The 13,597-nt window shown below is 58.3% G+C and overlaps 5 protein-coding genes across 5 annotated transcripts; all 5 read left to right on the top strand.

The window, feature by feature from the left end:
• Positions 1-1,194: 1,194 nt before the first annotated feature.
• On the top strand, positions 1,195-1,465 carry SCHCODRAFT_02520526 (uncharacterized protein; the record flags this gene model as incomplete). The annotated part of the gene is made up of 2 exons (XM_003026266.2): positions 1,195-1,301; positions 1,357-1,465. 2 exons carry the CDS (start codon positions 1,195-1,197, stop codon positions 1,463-1,465), a joined length of 216 nt encoding a protein of 71 aa, XP_003026312.1.
• Positions 1,466-1,749: 284 nt separating this feature from the next.
• SCHCODRAFT_02520673 (uncharacterized protein) lies at positions 1,750-2,227 on the top strand (the record flags this gene model as incomplete). Its single annotated transcript, XM_003026267.2, has 2 exons — positions 1,750-2,001; positions 2,057-2,227. 2 exons carry the CDS (start codon positions 1,750-1,752, stop codon positions 2,225-2,227), a joined length of 423 nt encoding a protein of 140 aa, XP_003026313.1.
• A 926-nt stretch (positions 2,228-3,153) lies between these two features.
• Positions 3,154-4,103, top strand: SCHCODRAFT_02593984 (uncharacterized protein). The gene is made up of 3 exons (XM_003026268.2): positions 3,154-3,252; positions 3,307-3,448; positions 3,502-4,103. The coding sequence occupies exons 2-3, from the start codon at positions 3,308-3,310 to the stop codon at positions 3,982-3,984; spliced, it is 624 nt and encodes a 207-aa protein (XP_003026314.2). The 5' UTR covers positions 3,154-3,252; position 3,307; the 3' UTR covers positions 3,985-4,103.
• An 855-nt stretch (positions 4,104-4,958) lies between these two features.
• Positions 4,959-11,343, top strand: SCHCODRAFT_02644677 (uncharacterized protein). The gene is made up of 7 exons (XM_003026269.2): positions 4,959-5,234; positions 5,290-6,025; positions 6,077-8,377; positions 8,683-8,799; positions 8,847-10,668; positions 10,727-10,898; positions 10,949-11,343. Exons 2-6 carry the CDS (start codon positions 5,336-5,338, stop codon positions 10,858-10,860), a joined length of 5,064 nt encoding a protein of 1,687 aa, XP_003026315.1. The 5' UTR covers positions 4,959-5,234; positions 5,290-5,335; the 3' UTR covers positions 10,861-10,898; positions 10,949-11,343.
• Positions 11,344-11,633: 290 nt separating this feature from the next.
• On the top strand, positions 11,634-13,313 carry SCHCODRAFT_01176795 (uncharacterized protein; the record flags this gene model as incomplete). The annotated part of the gene is made up of 4 exons (XM_003026270.2): positions 11,634-11,729; positions 11,783-12,321; positions 12,382-12,619; positions 12,678-13,313. The coding sequence occupies 4 exons, from the start codon at positions 11,634-11,636 to the stop codon at positions 13,311-13,313; spliced, it is 1,509 nt and encodes a 502-aa protein (XP_003026316.1).
• Between the last annotated feature and the right edge of the window lie 284 nt (positions 13,314-13,597).

Below are 13,597 nucleotides of genomic sequence, written 5' to 3'. Positions count from 1 at the left end.
TACGAGGATGCAGCAGGCCGTGAACCCAGCGAGGGCGGCGGTTGGACGTCGGCGAGGGGTTTGTAGAATCTGTCATCGTCGCCAGTACACCGGAGTTCGTGGTCCTGGTCAGAGGTCAAGATGCGATACTAGATGTTCTATATCGCATGTCACAGTTCGGGCGCGAGGCCGTCTAATGAATGTTCGGTGTTATCACCGCTCCGGAGAATGGCGCAAGCATCGAGATGTAATTGGTTGATTGCAATGTCAGGAGCAATTAGTGTATGGGCAGTGCAGGGGTAGTATATAACGGTACATCTAGTTGGGCAAATCGCATGGCAGGGCTGCAGCAATTCATCAGTGGTAAGCCAGCAGAGCAGCAGGCTTCGCACCTTCATTTTAAGAAAAGTTCCGTCTTAGAATATAGACCGTACTGATAGACATGTAATGCTCGCGAAGTAATCGAGCAGCGCTAGCGCTATGCGTCTACTGTAACTTGACGGGCATTTGCTAAGGGGTAAAACAAAGCGCATGGATATGATCCCAGCAGTAATAGTGGGAATGAGGCGCCGAGGCGGCATGAGGGACCAAGTCCGATGAAGCCACCATGAGGGTAGGAAGCAGGAGAAGTGGCTTGGCTGGATGCTCGTCCGAGTTTGGAAATAAATTAGCCCTTCCCGCTTTGGGCATCGCTATTGTTCTCTCTTGCCTTGTACTTCCACCTTCCCCCTTCATGTTACTATCGCACGGCCAGCGCACGTACACCGGCACTATGTACTGGTCCTAGACTATATGTCATCCATTTGTCTTCCTTCCCCGCTTCAATTCGACCGCCAGCGTCCTTCCGGCCAACGCAACGAAACTGCGCTTCAGCGAGACGTAGAAACCGCCAGGACTCGCACTACATGACGTGACCAAGAAATTGCAACGTACGGAAGCTGATACAGCGTCCTCGGAGAGCTAGCGATACCCAACGACCAAAGCAAGGTGCGTGCTGCCTTGCGTTGTTTCCGATCGTGCCTCTGACTCGAATACTTATAGCTAAAGCTGTACATATACTGCATGCAGTTCGAGCCGTAGGGCCATCGCCTGAAACTTCTAAAGGGCTTTGTGAGCGAAGACAGAAAGTGCGACTCGCGAGCTGCTTTCCGCGCTGGCGTCCCTCAATCCCCCATTTATCTGCATGATTCGCTTGCAATTCCTACGCCACCGCATATGCCATCCGACGCAGGAAGCACCAACTTATTCCCCGACCCCGCGTACCGTCCGGTTGAGTACGAGCTGGCCACGGACCTCACCCCTGCCCCACCCGTCCTACCAATGTAAGCGTAATGTCTACCGGTATGACGCTGCCGCCCTCGCTGACCTACCTATCAGTAAATATGATAGCCGCCCATTCCCCGACCGTTCCGACTCTTCGCACTACAAGCAACGGTTGATGCTCGCGACAACGAGTGCTGACGCACTCCGGATGTTCCGCGGGTAGTGCCCGCATCCCCTCGATGTGCTCTGTTCCTTCCTGGTCTATTCAAGGTCAACATGTTTCGAACAATAGGCGTGCCCGCCGCCGCATCGCCACCCCTCGAAGTCGGTGCTTGAGGGGCCGGTGTTGATGGCGACACGGCGCACCCACCTGGTACGATAGACCTGCTAGGCGAACGACGTCGGGCCGCCAACGTATAAAGGCCCATGGGAGAGATAGATCAGCTGTTCCATCGCCCACTTCAAGCTCAACTGACGCCCTCCGACTCCTCGAGCCCGTCGCTGATCATGATGAAGCTCGCCATCCTCGCTTCCGCCGCCCTCTTCGTCGCGGTCAACGCCGCTCCCGCCGCCGACAATGCACAGTACATCACAACCACCACGCAGACCGACAGCGCGTGCGTCTACTACACCTCCGGCACGGAGACGCAGACGACCACCGTCGCCGGGTCGACCTCCACCTTGGATGACCCGAGCACGACGACGTACACCACGACGCACTTCGTGCTGCCAACGATGACAGCGAGGGCGTTGGATAAGGTATGTCTGTTTGCGTGGAGATTGGGAGGTGAGGGAAGGCTGACGGCTGGGACAGCGCGAGCAGACGACGATCGTTGTGAGCCAGGTGTGCGCGAACACGCGGACGGAGAACCCGTGGACGACGACGTCGGACCCAGCAATTGTGACCACCACTACTGCGTACGCGAGCACGGCGACGTATACGGAGACGTATACGCTCTGCGTCGAGGGTCACTACTGCTTGTAAAGGGTATCATCCATGTATGGGTATGAAGGGAATATGCATGTCTGTCTGAGTTCCCGTCTCGGAACGCGGTGCTAACCCGTCCCTGATGGGCTCGAGTCTCCTTTGGAAGGCCCTCGTTCAAGCTTGTCAATGGACGCCAGAAAGTTCAACTTCCCACGGTGCGTATCATGCCAACCACGTGCGTTGCATGCCTCTGTGGTTTCTGCTGTGCTTCTGCCTGGCTTCTTCCCGACGACCCAGACGACGATGAGCACCCAGTGACGATTGCCTCGCACACGACCGTGCCGCACCCGCGACCACATATCTGTACGCCGTGCGCTTGGGCAAGTGCAAACCCATCTTTGCACGGGACCCGCGGAAGCACTCCCGCTCTCGTTGTCTTTCTCCCCAAAGCGCCTCAAATCTGGAGCTTCTCATCGTCCGGCGGGTTAGAACGCTATATTTGGCCCGTCCTTCATCTCTCTTCAAAGAGAAAGACCAGCACCTCAACTGATTTCCCTGGCAATCTAAGAATCATCGACACCGCCCTCACTTTTGTCTAAGCGCGCGCCAGGATACAATCGGTAAACCGGCAATTGAACCGTGCTTTCTTTTCCCATCTCCCGTTCTTCTAGTGCTTGCGACACAAACAACATTTGGCCTCATAAGTGCACGACTTAAAAGCGGCAGCAACTCGTTAACTTCTCTCTATCGCTTCGCCCCCATCTCACTCTGACAATGCCCGTCATCGATTCATTTGGATCCTTGAGGGACAGCGAGCTAGACGGTCGCTCCCCCAAAGGTGGGGGAGGGGGAGGAGGAGGGCGCGGCGGCAGTGCGCGTGGGCCTGGCAAGAGTGGCAGCAAGAGTGGCAAGAGCGGCTCGGGGTCGTCGTCGAGCTCGACGCCAATCATCATCTCTGACAGCTCATCGAAGACGTCGAGCACGTACAGCAATGGCGGCGGCGCAACGACGATCATCTCTTCGGGACCTTTTGCCGGGAGGACACAAGGCGGCGGTGACCGGTCGCAGATCTACGGGTCCAGGTGAGTGGCGAAGTGATTGTCGGCTCATTTCTGGCGCTGAGCGTGGACCCCTAGCATGTATGGTAGCGGCTATCCTGGGTACTACACGGGGCACAGCATCGCGGAACGCGGTTTCCCTTTCTTCTTCTGGCCGCTCGTCATTGGCGCTGGTGTCGGCTACGAGTCGGCGCATTACATCGACGAGGTCCAGAAAGAGGTGAGCCACATTTTGGTGCGCGATCACCGCGCCACATTTCTTACTCCTACCAGTTCGGCTCGCCGGATAACTCGTCTCGCCCGGGCGGTGCGGAGACCACGGTCTCGTTCGCGTCTGCTTCGGGGAACACCACACTTTGGGTGGTCGCGGACAACACAACGACCACGTCGCTTATCGACGAGATTTACTCCAAGTGTGCTTCGTCGCTTTCCAACTCGACGTCTCGGACGGTGATGGCGTACAGCGACAACCCGCGTGCCGAGTCTGTTGTGCAGTACTACCGCGCTTCAACCGTGGCGCTGGCGCTGGACGGGTACAATAACACCGCCGCGCTGTCCAACGACGACAATGCCACGGCGACTCCACTGCCGGAGTGGCGCGACACGAACATGTTGAGCTGTGTGAACAACACTATTGGCGCGGCCGTGCCCCTGGTGAACGCAGCCGGAGGACACCGTGCGATGGCATTGATGAGCACGCCTGCGCCGCTTAGTGCTGCAGTGGCGATGACCTGGGTTCTAGTCTCCCTCGTTTAGCCGTGGGTCCGATGATCAAGGTCTTCATTCACCTTCACTCACGACCGCATTGGTAATCCTACTGACGACCTTACGATGGCTTCATCTATCTCTTGTCATTGTTCCTAAATCAAAAAATCACATTCTTTTTCAAAACGCTTTGTTTCTTCAAGACATCTGAATGCACTCGAGAGCGGTGAATAACTATTTTGCTGCGGTATGAGGTCGAGATCGACAGGACGCGGCACATCCACAATTGCATGCGCCTGCGGAAGACAAGTTCAGTCCTTCAAGATGACATTTATCACTTTATGTGGGAAAATTCAAGCGCTGGGGCCACTCAATGTTTTCACCGGCTTTCTTCATCTAGACGTTATGGCTCTGAATCATTGGTGGACTAGGAGGACTTGCGCAAATCATGGCGCTCCCATCTTGTACGTGCGCGTTGAATAGTTTTATAGCCTACACCCAGAAGAAGTAGGAGATGCAACGTCGCTTCCTGGTTGTAGACTCGCCCTTGCGGCGCCAGCTAGCCGTCAATGTGGAGAGGAAAGTGACGGTCTGCAGGATCGATCCCATGTCACGGAAATTCCCGAACGTCACGTGCCAAGTTGAACTTCCGTCCGCGGCGATTTTGCATCCGGAGTTGAGCCGGCTTGAAGGTAGTATTTTGCCTGGAAAAAGCCAGAGAAGAGTTTCCCCATATCTTGGCCTATTTCCCCTTCCCATGCGAGTCTGCTGTTGCCTTGAGACGGAACTGAAGTCATCTGAGCCCTTAGACCTGGATGCTTTCACAATGTTGCTTAAGAGTCTGATGAAAAGTACACTAGAAGGACCAGCCCCGTGTTTGCCTGGGCTGAAGTAGACGGCGAGGCCCTCACTGCGCTCGAAGGTCGGCAGCGACATACGGAGAGATGACATCATATGCGTACACTTGGTTGTGAAATGCCGATTGCGTGAAAAACGGCCGCACGGCGACGAGCGCGTCTGCTGCTTGTCCCCCACGGTGACCACCCTTGCTACTCGAAACCCTGTCTCCTCATAGAAAGGGGCAGTCCCTCTTAACTTATAGCGATTATTCTCTCATATGGCGCGGAACGGCCATTCCTGAACCAGTACCCAGGCCTCCGTCGGCGATCTCTGCTTTCGCTTTTCCATTCCTTCGATACCTAGCCTCAGCCCATACCCCGCCCGCGCCTGGACCGTCTGACTCCACCTCAAACGACCATCCCCTGTGTCAGGACGCGTAGTAGTGGCCGGAAGCTTTGAACGTGCGTTTACCGCGGTACATTCGCATCATGTTCTGACCTCTAGCGCGCTCGTTAGCAGGATCTTCAGTGGAGCAACGTTTGAAGCGACTCGCGCAATCACGATGCACTCCTACTCCTCAACCTATAGCCCGCAGTCCCCCGGGAGGTCGTCCTCGGTTGCCTTCATCGTCCCATCACACATGCCGGCCTCGTCTTCCGGCTCTCTCCACTCGAATCCGCACCTGCATAGGCAAGCGAGGGTGTCCACCCAGTCCTCGTACGCGTCCAGCCCGAGCCAAGACCCCTTGTCCGCGAACCCCTCCGCCACTCCGCCTCGCAACAAGCTGCGCAAGGGCAAGTCGATCAAGCGCTACCTCGCCGGAGTCCAGGAGGGGACCGATGCGGAGGGGGATGGGCCTCGACACGGCAGCCGGAAGGGAAAGCAGCGCGCGGGCGCTGGCTCACGCACCTCCATCGCGCTGAACTCGACCTCCGACCTCGCGCTTCCCTCACAGCCACCGCACGGGTTCAGCTTCATCGTCGAAGAAGACGTGGAGAACAGCAACTTCCCTTATGACCTCAGCGGCGACAATCACCCTGCCAGACAGTCTACCTATCACGCTAACGTCGTCGGGGAGATGGCGCTCGAAGGAAGGCGTGTCGCGGCGGTGGGGCCCTCCGATCAATATACCACTCGGAGCAATACTTCCCGCGCGGACAGTGGTTCCCGCCGCGGGCGACAGTCGGCGCCAGCGAGCGAGGAGCCCGAGAGTAGCTCATCTCTGGCGCGAAGGATGAGCATGGGAGGGCAGGTGCGTCCGCGCGCCACATGAGCTGCGTTCGTAACGTTAACGAATTGACAGGCGGACGGTATGACGCGCAGGAAGCGCTCGCTCAGCTTCGGGCGCAGGAAGAGTGGGAAGAAGACGCGCGAGGAGGCACCCCCATTACCTGGTCCCCAACCGTCATCCCCGCGCGAGCCTCCCACGAGCACGAGCATCTTCCCGCCACACCCCGCGGTCTCCCCACCCAGTAGATCGCCATCAAGAGCAAGCGGCTTATCCACGCCGCGTTCGCCGTACTCGCCCATGCACTCGCCAAGTGCGGCGTCCTCCACTGCCTCCCTTGCTCGGTCGCGCTCGATCTCGCGCTCACCAGTCGAGCCAGTACCCCCGCTACCAACCCTGGTCTTCCCGCCTGACATGCCCGAGACGAGCAGCAATGCATCGCAGGCTCTTGACGGCACCTCGTCGCCGTCCCTTGTCAGCTATGCATCGCCGTCGCTTGGCAGCTCCTCATTAGCGTCAAGCGATCATCCTGTTACTTGGAGTCACCACTCGCCGCCATCGATCCACGTTTCATCCTCGCCTTACGACCTGCCTTCGACTTCCTCTGGGGCGTACGCTTCGTACTCCGCACCCTCACGAAGCGTCTCTACGAGCGTTGTAGCTCCGAGCGTCCACGGCCACCTATCGAGTCCGCCACGACGCAGCTTTTCCACCAACAGTCACTGGTATCAGGCAGGTAGCGAAAACGCGATGAACTATGCAGAAGGTCGACAACCACCATCTGGCTATGAACATGGCAGAGGGCATGGCCTATCCCAGGACCCTTGGGAGGCCCTCACCGACGCGTCTTACTCGCCTCGCAGAAGTCCCGTACAAATCCGCGTAGATATCGCACCACCTGCGAGTCAGCTGCCTATCAGCCAAGTTGAGCAAGCGGAGTACGCGCATATGCTCCATTCCCATCCTCCACCGCTGCCGTATCACACTCAGCCGAGCGCCACACACCGTAACAGCGACGCCGCACCTCCCACCGGCTCTATGCGCCGCCGCCTGACCCTCACCGACCAGCGCGCCTCCTCGCGCGTGTCGATGGCAGAGCAGCGCGTCCTCGGCGAAGATGGCGAGTTCAAGAGCTCGCCGCGCCGTCTGAAACGGAAGCACCCGCCCACTGCGTCGAAGAACAGTCTGCAACTGGCAGGGTCGGAGCTCGGCCTCGTTCGTCGCTCTTCTACGACCAGCAACAAGAGCAAGGGCGAGCAGGGCCCGGGGTACCACGAGATCCAGGCAGCGCAGGACAAACCGCGCCGCCCATCCTTCCTCTCGCGCATCTCGGACTTCGCGCGCGGGAAGAAGAAGAAGGCGACGCCGGACGTGGGCGTGCGGGCGAATGAGGCGCTCTTTGTGGACGACTCTTCTGTGCAGGGCGGGCGCATGAGCCTGGGCGAGGGCTACGCGAATAGCGAACCAGGGCACGGAGGACCGTCGTGGGCGAGCATGACGAAGAGCAAGAGTGTGGCGGGGCACGGGGAGGAGGTCGATAACACGCCGTGCAGCCCGCTGTCGACGGAGGAAGATGGACGGGAGTGGGGGACAGATATTGGGCACGATGCGTGTGTGTCGGCGACGGTGATGGAGGAGGAATTCCGCAAATTGATGGAGGACCGGAAGTGGGCGAATGAGGAGAAGGGCAAGGCGCGCGCGGACACCTTGCGCGGGAAGAGCGTCGATACGATGCGGGCGGGCAGTAGCAGCATGCATACGAGGAGCAGCGAGACGATGCGGACGAATATCCTGGCGTACACCGGAGCATCGACGCATGTGGTTAGTGAAGCGTCTGCGTCTGCAGTTTCTGCCACCGCCGGCGTCCCTGAGCGACTGCCTGCTTATGAAGAAGCGGTCGCTGGACCATCAACGAGCCCTATCGTTGCTTCCAGCGATGGTTCATCCACACCTAGGACTGGTAACGCTCAGGCAACTTCAGCTTCCCCAACGCCAACGCCTTCGCCCACTTCTGCTAGTGACGGCGTTGCCGACCTGCCCCATAGGAGGTCAGGCAGCTCACAATTCACGCCTGCGCATCGCAGGTCGTACTCTGACTCTGACTCCTGGCGGGCCCCGAGTGCAGCTCTCGAGGTCATGCTCGATCAGTCGCTTTCGCCTGCGACGCGATCAGCTTCACGAGGATCTCTGGACGCACTTCGCATGCTCTCGCCACTACCACCATCGCCGTCTTCATCCTGGACGTCCAAGCATAGCTCAGTCAACCGGCTAAGCACGATTAGCCCCACGTCGTCCGTCTCATCGACCGGTCGCGCGCATAATAAGCTTGTCAAGAAGTCGCGGCGTCCCTCTGTGCATCTCCTGGACTCTTTCATGGTGAGTGGCACGCTACTTGTCGTCTTTGCCTCCGCGGCACCTTTCCCAGAACGTAACCTCTATTGTCATTTGACCCATCCGGGTCTACTTCCGGTGATTAGCGCGCCGTCGCGACAACGTGACCGCGTCTAGTGGGGCTGCGAGGACGCGTTTTGGAGCGAACGACAGTGCGAGATGATTGTCAAGGCCCGCGCGCCGCGATGGAGGTGGCCTACGCGATCAGCAGCAGAAACGCGTGTTCTCCGCTTGTCTTCTTACCTCCATCATATCTTCGTCATATATCGTGCTGACCGTGGGTTTCCCAGACGAACTCCCAGAGGTCGAGTACGGAACCTAAGAGCGCGAGTGGTAACCCTCGATCACCTATTTGGCTTAACACACCTCCGGGTGAGCACAGTGCGACGCTTGGTGGGATTACAGCGGTACGTGATCCTGTCATGTAGGTTGATAGCGTACTGACTGCGCTCAGACCGCCAACGCCTTTATCTCACTGCAGGCGCGTGAATCACCATCGAATTCCCCCGTCCTCGCAGACTCTCCGATGGATATGGACCTACCACCCTTACCCGTCGCCGATTGTCAATATTGCTCACCTCGCGACGAACGCGACGACGCGTTCTCCCATCTACACGTTCCGGATCGACCCGAGCTACGTGCTCGTCCATCCGCATCCGATGTCAGGAGTACGCGAGCCATGAGGCGATGGACTGTCAGCGCGCTCGATCAGCCACGAACTCCTGGCGACGAGGCGAGCGACGAGAGCGACTGGGGCGAATCTGAGCACGAAGAGGAAGAGCAGAAAGCGGCAGAGGTTCTCGCGGTCGCGGCCAACAAGCCGCTTCCGTCGTCGACCCTGCTCCCACCCTCGCCGTCGATGCCGTCCCTCGCGTACTTCGGGCGCGCCGCGGAGCGCCAGCAGCAAAGCTACTTTGGCGTCAAGGACAAGAGCTTGCCGCCGACGCCTGGCGAGCAGGAGGATCCGGAGCCCAGGCAGCAGCGCGTGAACTCCATGCATGCGCCCCGCCGTCCCCAGCTCCGTCCCCTTTCGGTCATGAGCCCTGTCCCCGCTGTGCACGACCGTCAAGCGGTATCGTCGCCCCCGACACGTACTCGGTTCGGGTCGATGTCTGGACATCCGAGGATATTCGAGGTGGCGGGAGGAAGCGACGAATCGTCTTCGGACGAGCGCGATGACCATGTCTTCGACCAGGACGATGAGCCGGAGACGGCCACGCCCGGTACCAGCGCTGGTACAAGCTCGCTGGGTCATGGTCAGTGGGACGGTCTTGCGCGCAGCGCATCCAAGTCAAAGACGTACTCATCCCTTCGAGTCATTCCCCTCCCCTCGGACGCAGCGCATACCCACTTGCTCCACATCACTACCGAGCTGCTCGTCACAGAGAAGCACTACGTCTCGATGCTGCGCCTGCTGCTCGTCCCCGGCAGCACCCAGACGCCTGCCCCGCCCCTCATGCGCACATACGTCCAGGAGCTCGTCAACGTCTGCGACGGCCTCGTGCGATCCATTGAAGGGCGCCATGACCTGCCCGACGGGCACCGCCGCTCAAGCTCGGAGGCCGACGCGAGCGAGGGCGGCGCCAGGAGGCGCGGCGGCGAGCACAAGCGGCCGGAGCCGCCGAATCCCGCGGTCGCCTGCCAGGCGCTCATCACACACCGCGAGGACGTCGAGGGCGCCTATGTACGCTGGTGCGGCGTCGTCGGCGGGTGGTTTGTTGGGCCAAGTGAGAACGGTGGCGCGAGCATCGGGCGTTCGAAGCGGAGGTTGAGCAAGAGTATCCTCACGGAGGGGGTGAGGCGAAGGTCATCGATCATTCAAGCCAGCGAGGAGCCTGACGCAGACAAGGAGGAGTCGAGGGAGCAGCATGTGGACCCGAAGGAGCAGCAGCCAGCACCGGAGCAGGGGGATGCATCGCAGGAAGGCGCGGTCGAGAATGCGAGCGCGGAGTCGGGAGGGGAGCGGCCATCCCTGGCTTCGCATAAGAGCTCGGGGAGGCGAACGCACGCGTGGCGGAAGAGTGTTCCTTCATTCTCGGCGCTGCAGATGCAGCTCTCGTCTGCAAGGAAGGAAGAGGGAGGTGTGGACGGGCGGGACGCGGGCAAGGAAACTGGCTCCGGGAAGGCGAAGGAACACGGTTCAGGGAAAGCGCAGGATCCCGCCCCTCGGTTATCGCGGAGAGAGCGGAAGGAGCGTCAGCGGAAGCTGCCCACCGTGCGCGAGCTCGCGATTCTGCCCACGCAGCGCGTCATGCGATACGTGCTGCTGTATCGAGGTCAGTGTCCGTTCGTGTGAAGGGTACGGAGCGACTCGGCTGACTGACACGTTTCCAGACTTGCTCGCGCATACACCGCAAACGTCGCCCATCCGGCCCCTCGTACAGAGCGCGGTTGACGTCGCTGCCTCCATCGCTGCCAAGTGCGATCGGGCGCAGGACACGGCCGAATTCTTCCATCGTGCGATGTGAGATGGTGGTGAGAGGATAGGATGCATCGTTCACGAGGGGTGCGTACTCACGTAGACGGCTTTTCGCTGCGGACTGACGCAGTCCTTAGGTGCTCGCTCCAACCCTTACCTTCTGTACTTCATGTCTCGTGTGCACGCGTTCATACCCTACCCCCAACTCGATAACGACAACCACGGGCCCGTGCCGCAAATACACGCTGGGCGGCACTGTACATAGCATGTTTTCCTGTATACTGACTTACGTGCTTTCTCATGACCCTCGCTCGCGGTTCCGCGTCGCGCACCTTCGTTTAGCTTTAGCTTATCTGTTCTCTCTCCCTTTACGTTGTTGTTACTCTCCTAGCTAATGCTTCCTCGCCGCCTCAGTAGTATTGTACATGGGATTTACTATGCCTTCGATCTCCGCGGGTTACTTCGTACCCTGTCGGGTTGTATTTGTATGCTTCGCTCACGCTTTGACGTTCAATATACCCTCTGCGCATGATTTATAATGAGCGAGCATTGAAGTCGATTACAGCCTGCCGTTGTGGCCGCAGGCCTCGAAGAGGTGGCCATGTTTACTCCAGGTTCGAGTTGAACCATGCGGCATGCATGTGACCGTGTGACAAACACGATCGGCGTAGATGCACCGCCACGGAGGCGCGTCGGCGCGTCTCTTGTTCCCGACCCTCATCTTCGAGCACAACGCACCCAGCTAAGCGAGCCCGTCATAGCTAATACATGGCGCAGACGCGGCTCTCTTTCCTCAATATGTCAGCGCAAAGTATTCAGCCGATGCCCGCCCCGTCCTTCACTGAATTCCTTACTTTGGACCTGCTCTTGGTTATCACGGAATACCTACTACCAGAAGACATAGTATCGCTACGTAAGGTATGTATACATGGACAGGTGCAAGTCTCGCTTGATTACTGATTGCATAGCAGACTTGCAGGTCGCTTCTACGGCTGACGCAATCACGCTCGATTTGGATGACGGCCGTACGCACGATGTGCGCCAGAAATTTAGTCTTCAGAGCCAATTTCGACCTGGAAAACATGTCTTTGGAGGAACTGGAACATGCGGCCACTGCACCAAGCCGCTTCTTGCGCCTTATCCACAAGCACTCCAGTACATCTCCGAGCGACGTTACTATAAAGCCTCTGTCGAAGCGCACCCTCCTCATGCGATTGCCTGAGACCATCACGTCGTCCTCACCTCTCGCTGAGCATGACGGCTTCACCGTGATCTGCCTGGTTCCGGGCGGCCGCTTTCTCGCAGCCACCTCCGAGCGGCATTTCCACGTCTGGGATCTTGGACGAAGCGGCTACGAGAGAATGAAGCCTCTCCCTATATTCTGTCAAGGGCTCCGAGAACTAGCTGGTATGCAGCGAAGTGACGCTGAGCCATCCTTTGCCCTCTTCACCGTGTGTGAATCAAGGCAGGCTGGTAAATTCGTGGCTGTCTTCACGTCCTCTGGACCAAGGTACGTGAATTCCATAGGCCATCTTCGCATGAAATCTCATCAACAGTCGTACTTCAACAGGTCCCATGGCGTGCTTGTACTTGAGCTCCACTTTTCGACAACGACTAGCGACCTGATAGATGTCCAGACGGTCGGAGTCATCCACTTAAACTGGGAGTCTGATACTGTCATAATGGATGTCTCCGAGGATCTTGTCATACTGGATGAACATGACATGGACACGGCGGTGACTCTGATCTGGAACTATCGCGAAAATGCTCTTGGAAGCCTGCGAGCATTGGATGATGCACCGCGCGTCGTACGTCTTCCCCGATCTTTGCGAAGTAGACGATTTTGATCCTGACGCATACGCTCAGGCCAAATTCTTGCCATCGGGAAACAGTGTTGCCCTTGCTTATGATGGCCGGCTCCATGTCTATCGCATCCCTCCGCTCGTTAGCATTGCTGGGCTTCTGTCTTCCTGCGCAGATCTTCCGTCCGTGGCAGACTACATCCCCATCATCGTCCATATCACCGACGAAGAGTATGGTGTCTGGGTCGTGCGCGATGGGTGGTACAACAGGCGTGATGCTCCTCTATCCATTGATAGACTTACATCGCGCCACCGCTCTCACCTCGCAGTGGCGGAGATCACGACACCACAATCCCCTACGATGCCAGACCAAATCCCTTACACGGTCGCTCGCTTCCCATCCCTGCCATTCTGGAACTCGATCGACGAGTCTATGTCCGTCGCGCCGTCAGAAGGGCGAAACGTGCTTGCTTTCTCTGACGACCATAGCTCAGCACTCATGTGCGCTGCATATGTCGTCTCTCCCGCAGAGCCGAGCGCGCTTTGTGACCAGCTATATCTTACTCGCGAAGACAGTGTCACCATAGCCGACTGGGACTTCTGCCCTGCCAGTGGACGGGTCTGTCTTGTGCCTACTCATGACGGCCGCTGCACCGAGATTGTTGTTTTGGACTTCCTTGTACCCGATCGTGGGCTGTAAATCGCAGAAAGGTGCGTAAATAGTCGTATTTCAGTGCCCTCCAAAGCTGACCTGGTTTCAGGGCTCATGCCTCGGTCTGATGTAGTTATGACGTTCAAGACGAAGAGGAGAGGACGAAGGAGGGCAGACGTATATACTCACTGCTTGCAATAACTCGAGAGCAGCGTGGTTACTGATCGAGCATTGTGACGCTGGGGGTGAGTTTGACAATGCTCTTGATGACGGCCTTCGCTGATTGCTCTCCCCCAGCTTCATGTCCGGTACTAGTTCATATAGGACTATCC

This window comes from Schizophyllum commune (genome assembly GCF_000143185.2).
Source record: "Schizophyllum commune H4-8 unplaced genomic scaffold SCHCOscaffold_16, whole genome shotgun sequence".
Lineage (NCBI taxonomy): Eukaryota > Fungi > Basidiomycota > Agaricomycetes > Agaricales > Schizophyllaceae > Schizophyllum > Schizophyllum commune.
Note: the sequence above shows the minus strand (reverse complement) of the source record. Positions and strands in the feature narration are given on the sequence as shown.

Coding starts and splice junctions, on each gene's coding strand:
- SCHCODRAFT_02593984 (XM_003026268.2), top strand. CDS start 3,308: ATGTATGGTAGCGGCTATCCTGGGTACTACACGGGGCACAGCATCGCG. Junction 3,449..3,501: donor TCGACGAGGTCCAGAAAGAG/GTGAGCCACATT, acceptor TACTCCTACCAG/TTCGGCTCGCCGGATAACTC.
- SCHCODRAFT_02644677 (XM_003026269.2), top strand. CDS start 5,336: ATGCACTCCTACTCCTCAACCTATAGCCCGCAGTCCCCCGGGAGGTCG. Junction 8,800..8,846: donor CGCTTGGTGGGATTACAGCG/GTACGTGATCCT, acceptor GACTGCGCTCAG/ACCGCCAACGCCTTTATCTC. Junction 10,669..10,726: donor ATACGTGCTGCTGTATCGAG/GTCAGTGTCCGT, acceptor ACACGTTTCCAG/ACTTGCTCGCGCATACACCG.